Source organism: Rhinoderma darwinii, chromosome 1 (assembly GCF_050947455.1).
Source record: "Rhinoderma darwinii isolate aRhiDar2 chromosome 1, aRhiDar2.hap1, whole genome shotgun sequence".
In the NCBI taxonomy this organism is placed as follows: Eukaryota; Metazoa; Chordata; class Amphibia; order Anura; family Rhinodermatidae; genus Rhinoderma; species Rhinoderma darwinii.
Window position 1 is genome coordinate 428,556,394 of NC_134687.1, and position 19,966 is coordinate 428,576,359.

The 19,966-nt window shown below is 42.1% G+C and overlaps 1 protein-coding gene across 3 annotated transcripts in view; it reads left to right on the forward strand.

Moving 5' to 3' along the window:
- ACACB (acetyl-CoA carboxylase beta) overlaps nucleotides 1-19,966 on the forward strand; it is a 251,264-nt gene that overhangs the window by 210,175 nt on the left and 21,123 nt on the right. For all 3 annotated transcript variants that reach the window (XM_075830496.1, XM_075830503.1, XM_075830512.1), the window contains 3 exons: nucleotides 558-695; nucleotides 17,669-17,759; nucleotides 19,669-19,776. In XM_075830496.1, coding sequence (XP_075686611.1) covers nucleotides 558-695; nucleotides 17,669-17,759; nucleotides 19,669-19,776 — 337 coding nt within the window. The remainder of the gene's footprint in view (nucleotides 1-557; nucleotides 696-17,668; nucleotides 17,760-19,668; nucleotides 19,777-19,966) is intronic.

Below are 19,966 nucleotides of genomic sequence, written 5' to 3' on the forward strand. Positions count from 1 at the left end.
GCCTAGCTTGCACAGGATTCTGGCAATGATATAGGCCTTTCTATATGTATTGTTGCTTCACTAGTCTGATTTGCAGTCCAAGACTAGGACAGCTGAATGCTAAAATCTGTTGAAGATTTGATCGCGACCATATTGGTTGACACCTGTAGCAGATAGCAGTAGCAGATATAACTAAGCAACAACATTTTTAACAAGTTCAAAAAAGAAGAGAACTCATTGTCTTTATTTACTAGTTCTTTTAAAAGTAAATTGATTAAATAAGTTATAAACTTTAGCCTGTAAATAGTGGTCATCCTCTCTGTACAGAAGTGTACAGGTGGTATGACTCTAAAGTATGTTTGTTGGTGTTTCATGTATATTTAACTTTTACAGTTTATGTGAACCATGGTATCTAAATCCAGTAATTTTGCTTTAGATGATTAACCTGATATACTTTTATCTGTAAATAAGACCTCAATGTTTCTCCATTTGCGTTGCCTTCTTCTCAAGTTCTGGGGTGTTCTCTTCTGCTGCTGGTGTTGTCTTTGTCTTTCATGTTCTTATGTCTTCCTCTGCAGGATGTCTCTGCCGATCAGTGCCACCCACCTAGAGCTAAACCGTCAGAGTAGTGAGCTCTTTATGGACAGTGGTTTCTCTCCTTTGTGCCAGAGGATGGGGGTTATGTTGGCTTTTGACAAGTTTGAAGATTTCACAAGGTAGATGTAGAATATGGGCTTACTATTTTAATTTCGAACTAAAGAATATAAATGTATACATGATTGTATATCACTTTGCTAAGCTGACCTGCTTACGTTAGACTTTGTTTTTTTTCAATATATATATATATCCGTATTGTGCAAAAGTTTTAGGCAGTTGTGGAAAAATGCTGCAAAGTAAGAATGCTTTCAAAAATAGAATTGTTAATATTTTTTTTTTATCATTTAAAATACAAATTGAATTAACAGAAGAGGAATCTAAATCAAATCGATATTTGGTGTGACTACCCTTTGCCTTCAAAACAGCATCAATTCTAGGTACACTTGCACAAAGTCATAGATAGTGTAGGATTATAGTCAGGTTTATGATTAACCAATTATACCAAACAGGTGATAATGATCAACATTTTTATATGTAGGTTGAAACACAGTATTTTACTGTAACAGAAACAGCTGTGTAGGAGGCTTAAAACTGGGTGAGGAATAGCCAAACTCTGCTACAAAGGTGAGGTTGTGGAAGACCGTTTCATGTCACCTGTCCACCATGGCAAAACTGAGCAGAGCAACAAGGCACAAGGTAGATCTGCTGCATCAGCAAGGTCTCTCCCAGGCAAAGATTTCAAAGCAGATTGGGGTTTTAACATGTGCTGTTTAAGCTCTTTTGAAGAAGCACAAAGAAACGGGCAACGTTGAGGACCGTAGACACAGTGGTTGCCCAAGGAAACTTCGTGCAGCAGATCAAAGACACATCATGCTTACTTCCTTTCAAAATCAGAAGATGTCCAGCAGTGCCATCCGCTGAGAACTATCAAAAACCAGTGGGACCCAGGTACACCCATCTACTGTTCGGAGTAGTCTGGCCAGAAGTGGTCTTAATGGAAGAATTGTGGCCAAAAAGCAATACCTTCGACGTGGAAACAAGGTCAAGCTACTCCATATGCACGAAAACATAGAAACTGGGGTGCAAAAAAAAATGGCAGCAGGTTCTCTGGACTGATGAGTCAATATTTGAAATGTTTGGCAGTAACAGAAGGCAGATTGTTCGCCAAAGGGCTGTAGAGCGGTACAATAATGAGTGTCTGCAGGCAACAGTAAAGCAAGGTTCCTTGCAAATTTGGGGCTGCATTTTAGCAAGGGGTTTGGAGTTTCGGTCAGGATTAATGGTGTCCTCAATGCTGAGAAATACAGGGAGATGCTTATCCATCATGCAATACCATCAGGGAGGCATCTGATTGGCTCCAGAATTATGCAGCAGGACAATGACCATTCACTAATTGTGACTAATGAGTAAAATTAGAAAATTTTTGTTGAATAACTCGCTAAAATCGGGTACAATCACCCCCGTGACAAAAGCCCACCGTGCTAAATTAGTGAGAAAAAAAAATTATATATATATATATGTATGTATATATATATGTGTATATATATGTATGTATATATATATATATATATATATATATATATATATATATATATATATGATTCACTAACTGATTCAATTGCGATCCCTACTGAATGAATATAATATGATATGTGGGATCAATATTCGAGATTTTGTGAACTGCAGAACATCAGGGGTGGTTTACCTGATTACATGTGCAGGCCCACTGAATTATGTGTGCAAGACTATCCGGCAATTTCGTCGCCAAATTAGAGAACATGTAGGGGATGTGACAAATGTAAGAGATACTCCAATATCAAAACACATACATGAGAAACATCAAGGAAGATCGGAATGTTTACGTTTTCAGGCGATTGAACTGGTCCGTCCACCAAATCGAGGGGGGGACTGGGACAATTTGATCCTGAGAAAAGAGGCCCAGTGGATCTATAGGTTGCCATGTATCCAACCAGATGGCTTGAATGAGCAGAACAAATTATACATGCTTTATTTAAACATCAATCTATTAACCCCTAGGCGCACCAGGACGCAACTGTACGTCCCTGCTGCAAGTGTCTTAGCGCACGAGGACGTACAGTTACTGAGTTTTTCCCGGTGCACACTGTCGGCGACAGTGTGCACCGGGAACCGGGAGGTCAGCTGTCGCCGACAGCTGACACTCCACTCTTGCCGACCAGCGGTCCTTTGCCACTGGTTTCGGCGAATTAACCCCTTAAATTCGGCGATCGGGTGCAATCGCCGAATTTTGGGGGTTTCTAACATATCGGCAGACCCCGGTCCGAAATCGCGGGGTTTGCCGATAGTTACTATGGCAAATGGAAGCCAAACAATGGCTTCCGGGTCTGCCATGGACGGAAGCCCATCAGGACCAACCTTCGGCTGGTCCTGATAGGCTTCCTGTCAGAGTGACAGGAAGTCACTGTGTCGTTCCCGATGGCACACTGTCGGCGACAGTGTGCATCGGGAACTTGGAGATCAGCTGTCCCCGACAGCTGACACTCCAGTGTTGCCGAACAGCGGCTCGTCGCCGCTGATTTCGGCAATTAACCCGTTACATGCGGGGCTTGATTGCGATTTACGCATGTAGCGGGTTTGTAGTGCATCAGCAGCCCCCATGCAATCGTGGGGGCTTCTGATGCTTGTGATGGCACCCGGGGGCCAGACAACGGCTCCCAAGTCTGCCATGTATGTCAGCCTATGAGGATCAGCCTCTGACGTCACACTGACAGTTGGAATACGTTAAACTACCTAGGTAGTGTAATGTATTCTAGCAGCGATCAGAGCTGCAGGTAAAAAAAAGAAAATGTAAAAAGTAAAAGAAAAGTTAATAAACAAAAAAAGAAAGTGTAAAAAAAGTTAATAAAAATGTTTTATAAAAGTGTAAAAATAAGTTTTTGTTTTCCTATAAGTCATTTGTTATAGGGAAAAAATGAAAACTTAAAAAAAAAGTACACATATTTGGTATCACCGTGTTCGTAACGACCCAAACTTTGAAACTATAATGTTAATTTTTCCGCACGGTGAACGCCGCAAACAAAATAAACGGGAAAACTATGTCAGCATCGCTATTTCTTGGTCACCACCCTTCCCAAGATATGGATTAAAAAGTGATCAAAAAGTCGCATTTACCCCAAAATAGTACCAATAAAAACTACAACCCGTCCCGCAAAAAACAAGAGCTCCCACAGCTTTTTTGACTAAAAAATAAAAAAGTTACGGCTCAGAATAGCGTGTCCCAGAAAATTTAATTATTTTATAGAAACGTCATTTTATTGTGCAAACGCTGCAAAACTTTAAAAAAAACTATACACATATGGTATCGGCGTAATCGTACCTACCGGCAGAATAAAGTAAAACTTAATTTATTGTGCACGGTGAACGCTGTAAGAAATAAAGAATTGAAAGTGCCAAAATCGTTGTTGTTTGGTCACCTTAGCTCTAAAAAAGATCCTGTGGGGTCAAAATGCTCACTATACCCCTAGAAAAATTCCTTGAGGGGTGTAGTTTCCAAAATGGGGTCACTTTTTGGGGGTTTCCACTGTTTTGGTCCCTCCGGGGCGTTGCAAACCCGACATGGCACTAAAAACCAATCCAGCAAAATTTGCGCTCCAAAATCCAAAAGGCGCTCCTTCTGTCCTGAGCCCTGCTGTGGGTCCAAACATCAGTTTACGACCACATATGGGGTATTGCCGTAATCGGGAGAAATTGCTTTCAAAAATGTTGTTGTGCTTTTTCTCCTTTATTCCTTGTAAAAATGAAAAAATTCTATGTTTCCACAGAAAAATAGGTGATTTTCATCTTCACAGACTAATTCCACTAAATTCTGCAAAAAAACTGTGGGGTCAAAATGTTAACTATACCCCTAGAAAAATGCCTTGAGGGGGGGTGTTTCCAAAATGGGGTCACTTTTGGGGGGTTTCGACTGTTTAGGTACCACAAGACCTCCTAAAACCTGACATGGTGCCTAAAATATATTCCTAAAAAGAGGAGGCCCCAAAATCCCCTAGCTGCTCCTTTGCTTCTGAGGCCGGTGCTTCAGTCCATTATTACACTAGGGCCACATGTGGGATATTTCTAAAATTTGCAGAATCTGGGCAATAAATATTCAGTTGCGTTTCTCTGGTAAAACCTTCTGTGTTACAGATTTTTTTTTTTATTACAAGTGAATTGCGGCCCAAAAAATGAAATTTGTAAATTTCACCTCTACATTGCCTTAATTCCTGTGAAACGCCTAAAGGGTTAAAATACTTTCTAAATGTGGTTTTGAATACTTTGAGGGGTGCAGTTCTCAAAATGGTGTGATTTATGGGGACTTTCTAATATATAAGACCCTCAAAACCACTTCAGAACTGAACTGGTCCCTGAAAAAATGGCCTATTGACATTTTCTTGAAAATATGAGAATTTGCTGCTAAAGTTCTAAGCCTTGTAACGTCCTAGAAAAATAAAAGTACGTGAATAAAAATGATGCAAACATAAAGTAGACATATGGGGGATGTTAACTAGTAACTATTTTGTGTGGTATTACTATCTGTTTTACAAGCAAACACATTTAAATTTAGAAAAATTGTAATTTTTGCACATTTTTGCTAAAATTTGACGTTTTTCACAAATAAATATTGAATTTATCGACCACATTTTTTCACTAACATAAAGTACAATATGTCACGAGAAAACAATCTCAGAATCGCTTGGATAGGTAAAAGCGTTCCGGAGTTATTACCACATAAATTGACACGTCAGATTTGAAAAAATCGGCTGTTCCACAAGGCCAAAACAGGCTGCGTCCTAAAGGGGTTAAGATCCAGTTATAAACGAAAATCTAATTCTCCAAATTGGTACTGGTGTACCACTGATATATTTATTGTGGGTCAACTTGTACTACATTGTACATTAATGCGTTGTTAATCTACTTCCTATAGTGTGGGACCAGAGGGCATGTTGGGCTGGATTAACACGAGCACATTACGTCCGTAATGGACGGAACGTATTTTGGCCGCAAGTCCCGGACTGAACACAGTGCAGGGAGCCGGGCTCCTAGCATCATAGTTATGTACGATTCTAGGAGTCCCTGCCTCACTGCAGGACAACTGCCCCGTACTGAAAACATGATTACAGTACGGGACAGTTGTCCGGCATCGTACATAACTATGATGCTAGGAGCCCGGCTCCCTGCACTGTGTTCGGTCTGGGACTTCCGGCCGAAATACGTTCCGTCCATTACGGACGTAACATGGTCGTGTGAACCCAGCCTAAGACTATTGGTTGCCAGGTTGCAGTCTTGAGCTGGACAGTGTTCTTGATTCCCATGACAATAGGTTACTCCTCCCCCTAGACGGAAAGGGCTAGAGGCTATAATGAGATGCACTTAGCTGCCTCTCTCTGCGCATGCGCGTTTGGTTAGACGATGGCTGTGATTTTCGGGCATGTCACCTGACGCGCCGGGTGTCACATGACCACACGTCACGAATGACGTTTTTGCGATACTGATTGGCCAGCATAAGGGCTTGGCCTCAGCCTAAGGGGCGGAGTATATGTTATATATACTCCGAGTCCTGAGTGAAGCGTGCTGCTGATATCAATGCGAGCACGCTTCCGTGTGTGTAGCTGAAATAGAATATCTGTACACAATTCAATATTGCTGGTGCAGTAGCCAGCTTTATAATGAACAGACCCCTGATGATATGATTATACAGAAACGCGTATGGTCAAACATGAGATGGGATATATAGCGTAGGTGACGGCGTCATTGATATTTTACCCTGACACTGGGATTCTTAGGAGCGGTAACTGCAGACTCCGGCGTTGATATGGGTTCTATCCGCTCTAACACCAATGTTTAAACGTTTTTTGATCCCATATATCATATTAACCCCTTCCCGCATTTTCACATACATGCACGTCGGGGAATGCGGCTGGTTAGCGCATTCCCACGTGCATGTACGTGATGCAGTTAAACTGTCACAGCGCCGCGGGACGAGGTGACAGTTCATTGCAAACTGCTGTCCGAGACAGCTTAGCAACAGAGCTAGCCGACAGGGGACCAATGAAAGTGGTCCCCTCTTGGCGATCGCTGTGATAGGTCTGTCAGTGCAGACAGACCAATCACAGTTAGTGTGACAGGCAGGACTTGTTTTTCTATAGTCTCCGTCTCTGATCTCCTCTGTTGGTTTTGAGAGGAGATCACAGACGGATTTTAATTTTACTTGTGAATGAATTATACCCCCACAGCCTGATCAGTCACCCCCACAGCTAGTCAGTCACCTCCTGTGCTCCATCAGCACATCCCTGTGCCCCATCAGCAAATCCTTTTGCCTCATCAGCACCCCAGTGTGCCACATCACCCAATCAGTATCGTCTGTTGCCTAGTGACAGGCATCACTGAATCAGTTCAGTTTTTTCATTCTTGTAAAAATACAAAAAAAAGATATATAAAAGAATATTTAAAAAAAAACTATAAAAAAAGTTTGTTAGTGAGCGACAGGGATAGTAAATTAGTTAGGTATAGTATCAGACTAGCTTGTTAGAGTGTACATGGTGTAAGGTTAGGTACTGTCAGGGCTAGTTAAAAATAATTTAGCATTAGGGTATTAGGTAGGGCTAATTAGGGTTAGAGGTTCAGGGAGTTAAAAACTATTACAATGACAAAGCGGGTGTTCACTGCTGAAGAGGCTTACACCTTATTCTGTGCAGAGACAGAGTCTGACAGTGGAGATGAGGTGAAATTTTTGATGTCGTCATCCTCAAGTGACACATCTAGTGATGAACCCTCCCCCCCCCCCCCGTGGACGTTCTAGGGCTAGTGCGCAACCAAATTCAGATGCACCTGCGTGGATTGCCCCTTATAATTATAATTGCCACTCCAGGCACCAACGTGGACTCTACTGGATTCAGAGAGATTTTTTTAAATTAATTTTTCTCTGATGAATTAATTTGTCTTATGGTACAGCAGACAAATATTTATGCGGCACAATTTATTGCCCGCAATCCCAACAGTTACTATGCCAGGCCCCAAAAATGGACCCCTACCAATGCAAATGAAATACAGAAATTTTGGGGCCTGCTACTTAACATGGGCATTACAAAAAAGCCCTCTATTCGCTCCTATTGGAGCACTGATATGCTACACCATTGCCCACTTTACCGCCTCACCATGCCTAGGGCTCGTTTCGAGATCCTGCTACGTTTCCTGCATTACAACGATAATGAGGAATGCCCACCCACAAATGACCCCAGTTTTGAGAGACTGTTCAAAATTAGACCTGTAGTGAACCACTACAATTCAAAATTTAAAGAGATTTACAAAAAAATGCATTGCAGTGGACGAATCCTTGGTGCATTTCAAGGGCAGGCTACACTTCCACCAGTACCTGCCCAACAAAAGGTCTAAGTATGGCGTGAAGCTGTATAAAGTGTGTGAAAGCGTGTCTGGATACTCTTTTAAATTCTGAATCTATGAGGCAAAAGATTCTGCAATAGAGGCCCCAGACTGTCCCCCTGTCCTAGGAATAAGTGGGAAGATAGTATGGGATTTGCTGCACCCCTTACTGGACCAGGGATACCATCTATATATTGACAACTTTTATAATAGTGTACCCCTTTTGAAGTGCCTTGCTGTTAGAGGAACTGCAGCATGCGGCACAATGAGGAGAGTCCAAAAGGGTCTCCCCAAGGACTTTGTAGATCATACAGTGCGCCAAGGGGAAAGCAGGGCTGTTTGCAGCAGATGACATGGCGCCCCAAACCATCATTGACTGTGGAAACTTCACTGGACCGCAAGCATCTCGGATTAACTCCTCTCCACTCTTCCTCCAGACTCTGGGACCTTGATTTCCAAATTAAATGCAAAATTTACTTTCATCTGAAAACAGGACTTTGGACCACTCAGCAGCAGTGTTGGTCCACTGTGTTATATCAAGTCCAGAGTCAACGCAGCCGTCTACCAGGAAATTTTCGAGCACTTCATGCTTCCCTCTGCTGACAAGCTTTATGGAGATGCTGATTTCATTTCCCAGCAGGACTTGGCACCTGCCCACACTGCCAAAAGTACCAATACCTGGTTTAATAACCACAGTATCACTGCGCTTGATTCGCCGGCAAACTCGCCTAACCTAAACCCCATAGAGAATCTATGGGGTATTGTCAAGAGGAAGATGAGAGACACCAGACCCAACAATACAGACGAGCTGAAGGCTGCTATCAAAGCAACCTGGGCTTCCATAACACCTTAGCAGTGCCACAGGCTGATCACCTCCATGCCACGCCGCATTGATAACACCTCAGCAGTACCACAGGCTGATCGTCTCCATGCCACGCTGCATTGATGCAGTAATTCATGCAAAAGGAACTCCGACCAAGTATTGAGTGCATATACTGTATATACTTTTTAGTAGGACAACATTTCGGTATTAAAAGTCCTTTTTGAAATTGGGCTTGTATAATATTCTAATTTTCCGAGACACTAAATTTTATATATATATATATATATATATATACACACATACATATATATATACACATATACATATACACATAGCCAAATATATATATATATGACAAACACAGCACTCCAAACAAGCTGGACATCAGGCCATGTGCACGTTACTAGTGAAAGGATGAATCAACTCCTTGGTAATGAACAGCAGAAATGTAGAGCAAAATAACAGCACCAGAACTTCAGTATTGATGGAGAGATATTGGTTTATTCACCACAGAGTTAACAAGATGAGCAACGTTTCAGTTCACACCAGAACTTTTCTCAAGCTAAGAAAAAGTGCACCGTGCCAAGTATATTTAGGAAGAACATACAGTGCACAATAAATAATGCATTGCATCTCTAATCTATAATCATAGATATGTAAAAAAGCATATCTATATAAATAGTGAATCCATAAAAGACATATTTATAATATTCAATGTGCATAGAAACGATATCTCTCATAAATATGAACAGAATATGTAAATATGTGTTTAAATATGTTTAAATATATCAATAATTCTCAATGAAGAGGGGAGGGCAGAGGCCAACCATATATTCAAATTACTTTAACTAAAGTTAGATGAGTAGATGTAAAACTTACGGCACCATCTCCTGCAACCAGTATTTCGCATGCACAAGATGGCGCCGTGCCGGAAATGCGTCATTGGAACGTATACCAACCATAATAGGAAGATAACACTTGCGCAGAAAGAACATAGTCTCTGCGCATGCAAGAACAACGTCACTGTCAAAAAGACAGGGCATACAGACTGCTGGACAATACATGCCATGGCACAATGTCTAAACATTTATGGGAATCGGTGTTCTAGTTAGATAATAGGATCTTAGATCTCAACATTAAAGATTAACCAACCCATTTTAATGTCTAGGTGAAAAGCATAGTACACTTGACAAAATCCAAGCAACCAAACCAAATCCAGGCATCTACTTCTCACAATGGATTTATCTAGACAAAACAGACATGTCTAAAAATAGATAAATAGCAGATTCCACACTATATTCCATATTCCCAAGAAAAATTAATTGTTAAAATACATTTTCATTATGGTTCATTCCAAACACATTTAATAGGAAGACATAAAACAAATCAATATTTTATATGCATAACAATATTTGGATGATATTTTCCAATGGCTTCCTCTGCTCTCATAATAAAGGATCCCCTCCTATAGAAAATCGATACCTGTAACAAGACAAAGCACACATATATGTATAAGAAACAATTACAGCAAAAAAATGTATATAAATTTCATATGTTTTTTTTTTTAATCAAACAACTGTTTATTGAAAATACACAATATACATCTGTCATCTGCTATAAATCCACATTTAGCAGAAAAATAAAATTCACATTACACATATCATCTTTTCGTATAAATTCTGTGTATACATTACATATTTCCCATACGTTTCTTTAATAACATCCCCACCCCCCAACCTTAACTCCCTTCCACACCCCTTCCCCCCTCTGTGCGTCCATGTCTCTATCCCTTGGTATATCTCACTCCACTTTTATTGACCTCCCAATCCATAGTATTGTGTCCATTTACCCCATTGCTTATCATATTTATGAATCGCTCCACGTTTCATATAAATTCTTCGCTCCAAAGCCACCGTACAAGTAACATAACTTACTAGTTTCAGAAACCTCCGGGGGATCCCCCTGTAGCCAGTATTTAGCAATCAATTTTCTTGCGTGATATAGTACTTTTTTAATGGATAACAGTTCAGCCCTATCTTCTTCCACCCCTCCCATGCAGCTCAGCAGGTATATCTTAGGATCCAGTGGGAATTCCCTGCCATATATCCGAGACACCATTTCTTTAATCTCTCCCCAGTATCCGTGCAGCCTCGGACAGCTCCAGAACATGTGCTTCAGATCCGCCCCATCCAATAAACATCTTTGACATTCCATTGTAGATCTAAGCCGCATTTGCCAGAGCACCTTAGGTGTTCTATATACTATATATGTGTAGGAGAAAAAGTTGCGACCTCCTATGCGCCACACTAAGGGAGAGGACTTTTGGTGACTCTAATATTTCCTCCCACTCGTCCTCTGTCAATGTTCCCACATCTCTTTCCCATTTTGTTTTAACTTCTGCCATCGGATCCCCTAGAAATTTGAGAAGCAGCGTGCCATATATTAAAGATATAAGCCCTTTTGTGTCTCTTGCCCCAAGTATCTGTTCCACCACTCCCATACTGGAACAACCCATATCCAGCACCCTTGCCTGTGCTTGTGCCGCATGCCGCAGTTGAAGGTATTGATAAAATAACCTATGGGGGAGGCCAAACTCTTCCTGAAGCTGTGAGAAAGGTTTAAAAATTCCCTCATCATATAACTGACTCACCATTCGAACTCCATTTTGCTCCCACTCCTGAAATCCCTCCAGTGTGCTAAACTCCCCAAGGTATGGGTTGCTCCAGATGGGCATGTAATTAGAGCACCCCGTAACCCCCATTATGGCCTTACATTCCCACCAAACCTTATGAAGCAATAACAAGGTAGGTTTTCCTCTCGCCTCCCTCTTCAATTTATGGGATTCCAAGGCCTCTAGCATACTCATGCGCTGCCCCAGGTAGAATAGCAGCTTCCCCCTGGAATCCCAATCCTCTCTATCTTTCCATCCTGCAAAGTGCTGCAACTGCGTCGCCAAGTAATATACCCACGCATTTGGGATAGCCAACCCACCTTGCTCCTTTGGTAACTGCAATTTTTCCATTTTAATTCGAGGGATCCCCCTTTTCCACACCAAGTCCCTGAACAGGTTATGAATCCTCCTGAACCAATACTTAGGCAACCACACTGGAGCGTTATGCACCACATAAAGGATCTGGGGCATTAAAATCATTTTAATTAAATTCGCCCGTCCCAGTGCTGAGAGCGGTAACTTCAACCAAATTTTTGATCTATCTCGGATTTTCTCCAATAAGGGTTTCACGTTTAGGGCAACAAAGTCCTGCACCCTTGCCGAAACTGTAATCCCCAGGTACTTAAATTCCTTCACACAGGGTATATTCACCCCTCTCACCACCACCGGCAGACTCAGAGGGGTAAGCAGCAATAGCACTGACTTATTCCAGTCGATTCTCAACCCCGAGAATTTACCAAAGCTTTCCAGCACATTCATAACTGCCGGCAACGACCGATCTAGTCCCCTTAAAAATAACAAAACATCAACCGCATATAAGGCTATACGTTCCTCTAAGTCCCCATACCGAAATCCTTCAATATCCGGATGCTGCCTCACAACATTCGCTAAGGGCTCAATTGCTAAAGCAAATAACAACGGGGATAACGGGCATCCCTGACGCGTCCCCCTTTCCAGAGCAAAGATCTCTGACATCCTTCCATTAGCTCGAATTCTTGCCATTGGCTGTTTGTACAACAGTCGTACCCAGGTAATAAAGTTGTTCCCAAACCCCATGCGTTCCATCACCGCCCACATATATCCTCACTCTACACTATCAAAAGCTTTAGCAGCATCTAGGGATAACACTGCTCTAGACCGAGCATCGTCAGTATCTGCCTGAATATTCAGGAACAGCCTTCTCAGATTAACTGCCGTAGATTTTGATGGCATAAACCCCGACTGGTCTGGGCCAACAATGGTGGTCACTACTTTCGTCAGCCTATTAGCAAGAATTTTTGCAAGAATTTTAACATCTGAGGTCAACAGAGAGATTGGCCGATAAGATTCAGGCATAGTCTTGTCTTTCCCCTCCTTAGGAATAACTACTATGGCAGTCTCAGACATTGACCGGGGCAGACACCCCCTCTCAAAACCATCCTGAAACACTGTCAATAACTCTGGCAAGAGTACATCACCGCAGGTTTTATACAGCTCCACTGGTATGCCATCTAACCCTGGTGCCTTTTCATTTGCCATTGAACTCACCGCTTGTTGTATTTCCTCCAGAGTTAGTGGTGCCTCCAGCCCCTCCCTATCCTCTGCCGTCAGTGTGACCCATGTCATACCCTCTAAATAGTCTGCCAATAACGCTCCAGTATAGTCAACTTTAGAGCTATATAGTTCAGTATAGTAAGATTTCAACACCTTCAGCACACTTCCTGTGTCTTTGGCCACCACCCCTTTCCTGTCCTGTAAGCAATGAACAAACGTACTATCTTGTGCAGGCCTAGCTATAGTGGCCAACAATCTACCTGTCATTTCCCCCTCCTCATAATATTTCTGTTGCATAAAAAGTCGTTTATTAGCCACCTGCTCCATCACATGTTCCCTCAATAGTTTCTGGGCAATCTTCCACTGAGCAAGCGTATCTGACGTGCAATGTGTAACATGACTCTCCTCTGTTAGTGTTACCCTATTTGACAATTCCACACCCATTTGTTTAGTCCTATTCTTAATGGCCGTAATCTCTCGTATATATACCCCTCTAATATACGCCTTCGTCGCATCCCACAAGACGTCTACAGGCACCGTGCCAGAATTAAATTCAAAATATTCCTGTAAACTCGAGGCTATTTTTTCCCCCCCTACCAATTGAATCCAGAACGGATTTAGCCGCCAATGCATTCTAAGTCCTCCCTCCTGAGGACTGGTTTTGACTTTCATTAGCATTGGAGAGTGATCCGACAGCGAGCGCGGCAAGTATTCCACCTCTTCAACACATATAACTCCCAGACTATTATTGAATATCAAATCCAACCTGGACAGTGATCCATATGTAGAAGAGACACAGGAATATTGCACAGTAGATGGCCATTTAGCTCGCCACACGTCCGTAAACCCCACCTCCGTCATATATTTTCCAAACGATGTCAACCCGGCTTCCATTCCCCCTCCATTCCCCAGGAACTTATCACGCGCCTTATCCATTATATTGTTAAAGTCCCCCATTAGTATAGTGGGGACCATCGGCCAGCCAGCCAATTTCTCTAACACTTCCCGTATGGGGACCACAGAGTATGGGGGAGGCACATACAGTATCACTATAATACATTCCCAGTTAAAAAGTTTACAATGTACCCCTACATATCTACCTTCCCGATCACTGAATGAGTCCAGGCAACTAAACGGCAGGCTCCGATGTACCAAGAGACTAACCCCTCTTGAGTATGTGGAATGAAAGGAGTGGAAACTGTGTCTAATCCAGGTTCTATGCGCCTGATGGGCCGTGTCTTTGGTCAGGTGAGTCTCCTGCAATCCCATCACCCCAGCAGACTGTCTTTTCAATGAATCAAAAATAGCCCTGCGTTTTGTAGCCTCCCCCATACCCCTGACATTCCAGGACATAAAATTTACCCTTCCCCCCATCTAATCAAGGCTTGGATTTGACATTGAGATATACCATATAGTACAATACACTTCTGAATACGGCACGCTTTAACCCCCCCCCCCCGCCCCCCCCCCCGCAACACATCCCCTTCCCCCCTGTCATATCTCTCAACTCCCCACCTTGCCATAAACTTACCCTCCTAAGAGGGCCAGGGCAGGCGAAAAATTCGCCCTTATCAGGACATTTCAGCACCTTATTCACAATGTATAAATACATGTAAAATATTCTATGCATTGTACTTCAGAAGCTCCGATCCTCCCGCCACCAGAATACAGCATATACATGTTATCTTCACATTTCAAGTAATCATATCACGGTCAACCTTCCAGTATTCCCCCCCCCCCCCCCTCCCTTCCCCATTTCTAAAAGAAAAGGATTTCAACTCCCCTCCAACAATTCAGCATTTCAACGCACAACCGCATTTCTTTCTCCTCTCCCTCCACCAGCAACAGTCCCATCAGGAACCTTCCATCTCAGGTGCGCGCAGCAGCTTCTTCCCTCTCCTGACGAAGACGATCCTCATGGCTGTCCAGCCATCTGAGCACATCTTTTGGGCTTTCAAAGAATTGGACAGTCCCCAGCGCCACCACCCGCAGCTTCGCTGGATATAACATGGAGTATTGGACCCGAAGACTCCTCAGCCGTTTTTTTATATCTAGGAACTGCAGTCGTCGCTTCTGAATCTCAGCTGAGAAATCTGGATAAAAGGAGACTTTCGCCCCGTTCACACTAATATCTTGGCGTTCCCGAGCTTGCCTAAGAATCAGATCTCGGTCTTTGTATTGGAGCAATTTCACCAAAACTGGCCTGGGCGGTCTTCCAGGTGGGCCAGGTCGAGTGGGAATTCTATGTGCTCTTTCCACTGCAAACAATGGCGTCAAGGATTCTTTGCCAAACACTTCTAGCAGCCATTTTTCAAAATAAGAATCTGGATGGGCCCCTTCCACTTTCTCCGGGATCCCCACCATCCTCACATTATTTCTGCGCAAACGATTCTCCAAGTCGTCCGTTTTGGACAAATGGTAATTTACGTCCACAGCCATTGCATTCACATCTCTCCGCATGGGTAGCATTCTGTCTTCCAGCTCACTGACCCGACCCTCCACCGCCGTTGTACGTTCAGACACCTTCTGCAGGTCATGTCGTATAATAGAAATGTCCTCTTTGATCCCACCCACCTGACAGGTAAGTTTGGCTAGAGTAGAATTGCACTGGCTTACCGCCAAAAAAACATCTGCCAAGGTGGGTCCAGGCACTGCCTTGTCATGTATGCCTCCTTCCGATCCGTCTGTGTGGTTATCCGGCATCCCTTCTCCATTTTCCTCCTCATCCGACTCCATCTGTGTCCTCAGTGGCTCAAACCGGGACCCGGAGCCTGAACCCTCCGCCATCCTCTCCCTACTACTCATCTGCCCCCTGCTTACAGCAGGCTTCGTAGGTGTGTGCCGGGCAAAGCGCTCTAACCTCGATGCTGCCGCCCCTCTCACATCTCTGCGCTCCGTGAAGGAGCCCGCGTCGGCGCCATCTTGCTTCTTCAGCTCCTCGTCCTCTGCCGCCTTTGACTTCCGGGATCGGGTCATTATGAGTGTCGGTTTTGTTCCGAAATATCGTCCCCGGGTTCTCCACCACTTCTCCTCTCGTGTTAAGTGATTCACCGTGCAAATTAACAACTGCATGATATAGTTTAAGGAGAATGGCAGCGGGAGCTCCGGATCCTGCTTCTTCTCACATGCGCTGCTAGGCCACGCCCCGCTAAATTTCATATGTTTAGAAACAAGTAAATAAACGAATCCAACAAATACCCAGGAGAATGCTCAAAATCGATTCACCTGGAATCATGGCAAGTCGCTTATGGTATATGAGAAAATTAAATGTGTGGGATATAGGCATAGTCTATATTGAGTCCTTTTGGGGCCATGGTTTCTAAAGTGAAAATCTACTCTAGAAAAGAACCAAAAAAATATTTCTGTAATTGTTTCTTATACATATATGTGTGTTTTGTCTTGTTACAGGTATCGATTTTCTATATGAAGAGATCCGTTATGAGAGCAGAGGCAGTCATTAGAAAATATCATCCAAATATTGTTATGCATATAAAATATTTACTTGCTCTGTCTTCCTATTAAATGTGTTTGGAATTAACCATAATCAAAAATTTTCTTAAAAACAATTTTTTTTCTTGGGAATATAGTGTGGAATCTATTTATCTATTTTTAGACATGTCCATTTTGTCTAGATAAATCCATTGTGAGAAGTAGATGCCTGTATTTGGTTTGGTTGCTTGGATTTTTTTCAAGTGTACCATGCTTTTCAGCTAGACATTAAAATGGGTTGGTTCTATATAATCTTTAATGTTGAGATCTATGATCCTATTATCTAACTAGAACACTGATTCCCATAAATGTTTGGCCATTGTGCCATGTCTGCGCATGCGCGGCTATAGCATGTATTGTCCAGCAGTCTGTATGCCCTGTCTTTTTGACAGTGACGCTGTTCACGCATGCGCAGAGACTCTGTTTTTTCTGCGCAAGCGTGATCTTATTATGGTTGGTATACGTTCTAGTGACGCATTTCCGGCATGGCACCATCTTGCGCATGCGCAATACTGGTTGCAGGACGCAGTTTTTTTCAAACACATTGAGGAGATGGCGCTGTAAGTTTTACATCTACTCATCTAACTTTATTATAAGTAATTTGAATATATGATTGGCCTCTGCCCTCCCCTCTTCATTGAGAGTTATTGATATATTTAAACATATTAGTGGTTTATTTAGATATTCTGTTCATATTTATGGGAGATATTGTTTCTATGGCACATTGAATATGTAAATATGTCTTTTATGTATTCACTATTTGTACAATAAATAATGCATTGCATCTCTAATCTATAAATCATAGATATGTAAAAAAGCATATCTATATACTGTATGTACTTCCTAAATATACTTGGCACGGTGCACTTTTTCTTTGCTTGAGAAAAGTTCTGGTGTGAACTGAAACGTTGCTCATTTTGTTAACTCTGTGGTGAATAAACCAACATCTCTCCATCAATACTGAAGTTCTGGTGCTGTTATTTCCCTCTACATTTCTGAGATATATATATATATATATATATATATATATATATATATATATATATATATATACATACGTTTACATTAGGATACTCTACTCTTGTTTAATATGGTCTCCTGGAAACTACCAGTAAAATTTAGCTTTTAATTCCAAATTAATGATGTCATGCAACTCTGACAGGTTTCTCTTTTTCTAGGAACTTTGATGAGGTCATTTCCTGCTTTTCAGACCCTCCTCCTCTGTTCAGCGAGGCTCGATCCACATTTTATGATGAAGAAGACAACAAGGTAGGTGCCACAGCTTTAAAAAAAAAATCCATCCATAACTTTATGTACACACAGATAACATAAAGACATGGTATGCGCACAGTGAAAGACTTGTTTGACATTAATAATAACAAATATATCTGCTTACACATGAATTGTGAAATCTATAACAGAAGATTTGTTTATGCTTACTATCAAATTTGCTGCTTTACAGCTAGCCATAAACATTAGATGTATGTTGGCCAAACCCACCGATTTTGGCGGGACAGGCTGACTGTTGTGTATTGCGGTGTCCCAGCTCTCAGGCATTTGGAACTTGAACATGCCCGATCCTTTTGTTCGTTAGTAGATAAGCTGTCGGTGGCTTTCTCCCTTCCCCTTATGGAAAACAAATGCTGTGCAGCTGACCGCTATCTCAAGTGTATGGCCAGCTTAAGTCATTGCTATAGATAAGGCAACTGACTTCTCCACTTAAAGAGGCTCTGTCGCCACATTATAAGTGCCCTATCTCCTACATAATCGCATCGGCGCTGTAATGTAGATAACAACAGTGGTTTTTATTTTGGAAAATGATCATTTTTGAGCAATTTTAGTTTTATGCTAATTAGTTTCTTAATGCCTAACTGGGCGGTTTTTAACTTTTGACCAAGTGGGCGTTGTGAAGAGGAGTGTATGACGCTGACCAATCAGCGACCAATCAGCGTCATACACTTCTCTTCATTCATGTCCATTTGTACTCAGCACAGAGTGATCTCGCTGTGCTGTCACATACACCCACATTAACGTTACTGAAGTGTCCTGAGAGTGAATAGACATCGCCTCAAGCCAGGACGCGATGTCTATTCACACTCCTGACACTTCGGTAAAGTTTGTGTGGGACTTACTCACACAGCACAGCGAGATCACGCTGTGCTGTCGTTCACAGTGTGATCTCGCAGTGCTGTGATTAAGTCCCACACAAACGTTACCAAATTCTCGGGAGTGTGAATAGACATTGCGTCCTGGCTGGAGGTGATGTCTATTCGCTCTCAAGACACTTCAATAAAGTTAATGTGGGTGTATGTGACAGCACAGCGAGATCACGCTGTGCTGAGTACAGCGAGATCACGCTGTGCTGACTACAAATGGACATGAATGGAGAGAAGTGTATGACGCTGATTGGTCAGCGTCATACACTTCTGTTTACAACGCCACCTGGTCAAAAGTTAAAAAACGCACAGTTGGGCATTAAAAAACGAATTAGCATAAATCTAAAATTGCTCATAACTTGCTAAAAAATGATTGTTTTTCAAAATAAAAAACACTTATCTAAATTACAGCTTCAAACGGATTATCTAGGACATAGGGCACTTATAATGTGGTGACAGAGCCTCTTTAAAGTGCCACTGTCATGAGACATGAGTGGCCCTTTCGATTCAGGCAGTTTTAAGATGCCTAAGACAATTTAGAATAGATGCCGCAGAGCCGGAGTTCGGGGGTTGTTCATTACCTGTAACAATATTAGAGATTTGACTGTTTTACATATAAACTCGAATCCTAAAAAGTACATGCAGGGTTATTTTCTATTAGTCCAACATTTGGTGGCTGACAGTTGTATGCAATATTTACCCAGGGTCACTAACAAAGAAAAATAATTCTATCATCCACTTGGGAAGCTGACATTTGCTTGCACAATTTCAGCAGATTCCAGCTCTTTAACCTCTAAAATTTTCTGACCGTATCAAAATTCTTATTGCTTTTGTAAGTGAAGAACCAAGTTGTATTTGCTTAGCGTTAAAGCAACCTCTTTAGGTTGTTGCAACATCCGTATCGAGTATAGTATTAAAATGTGTACAAAAGATACACAACTTCTCTTTTGACTGTTACTCTTAAGGATTTCAGTATGTTGAAATTATAAAATTAAAGCATTTCTTACCATCCATGCCCTTAGAGCATCCGAGAAGAGCCCATCCACATTCTGAATGTGGCTATAAAGTCTGCAGATCGAATGGAGGACGAGGAGCTGGTGACAATGTTTAGAACTTTCTCCCAGTCAAAGGTGTGCACTGTAATATTAAAACATAACTATAGCTTCTGTAGAGTGTCTTGATGTTTAAAGAAAAACTCCCATGAAATTTTTTATTGCTCTGCCCGTTTATAACGAGCATCATGTACATGTAAATGATATCTATTTCCTCACCGAGCGTCTAGCTTCCAATACATAGACTTTGTTCGGCTCCCCCGTGTGG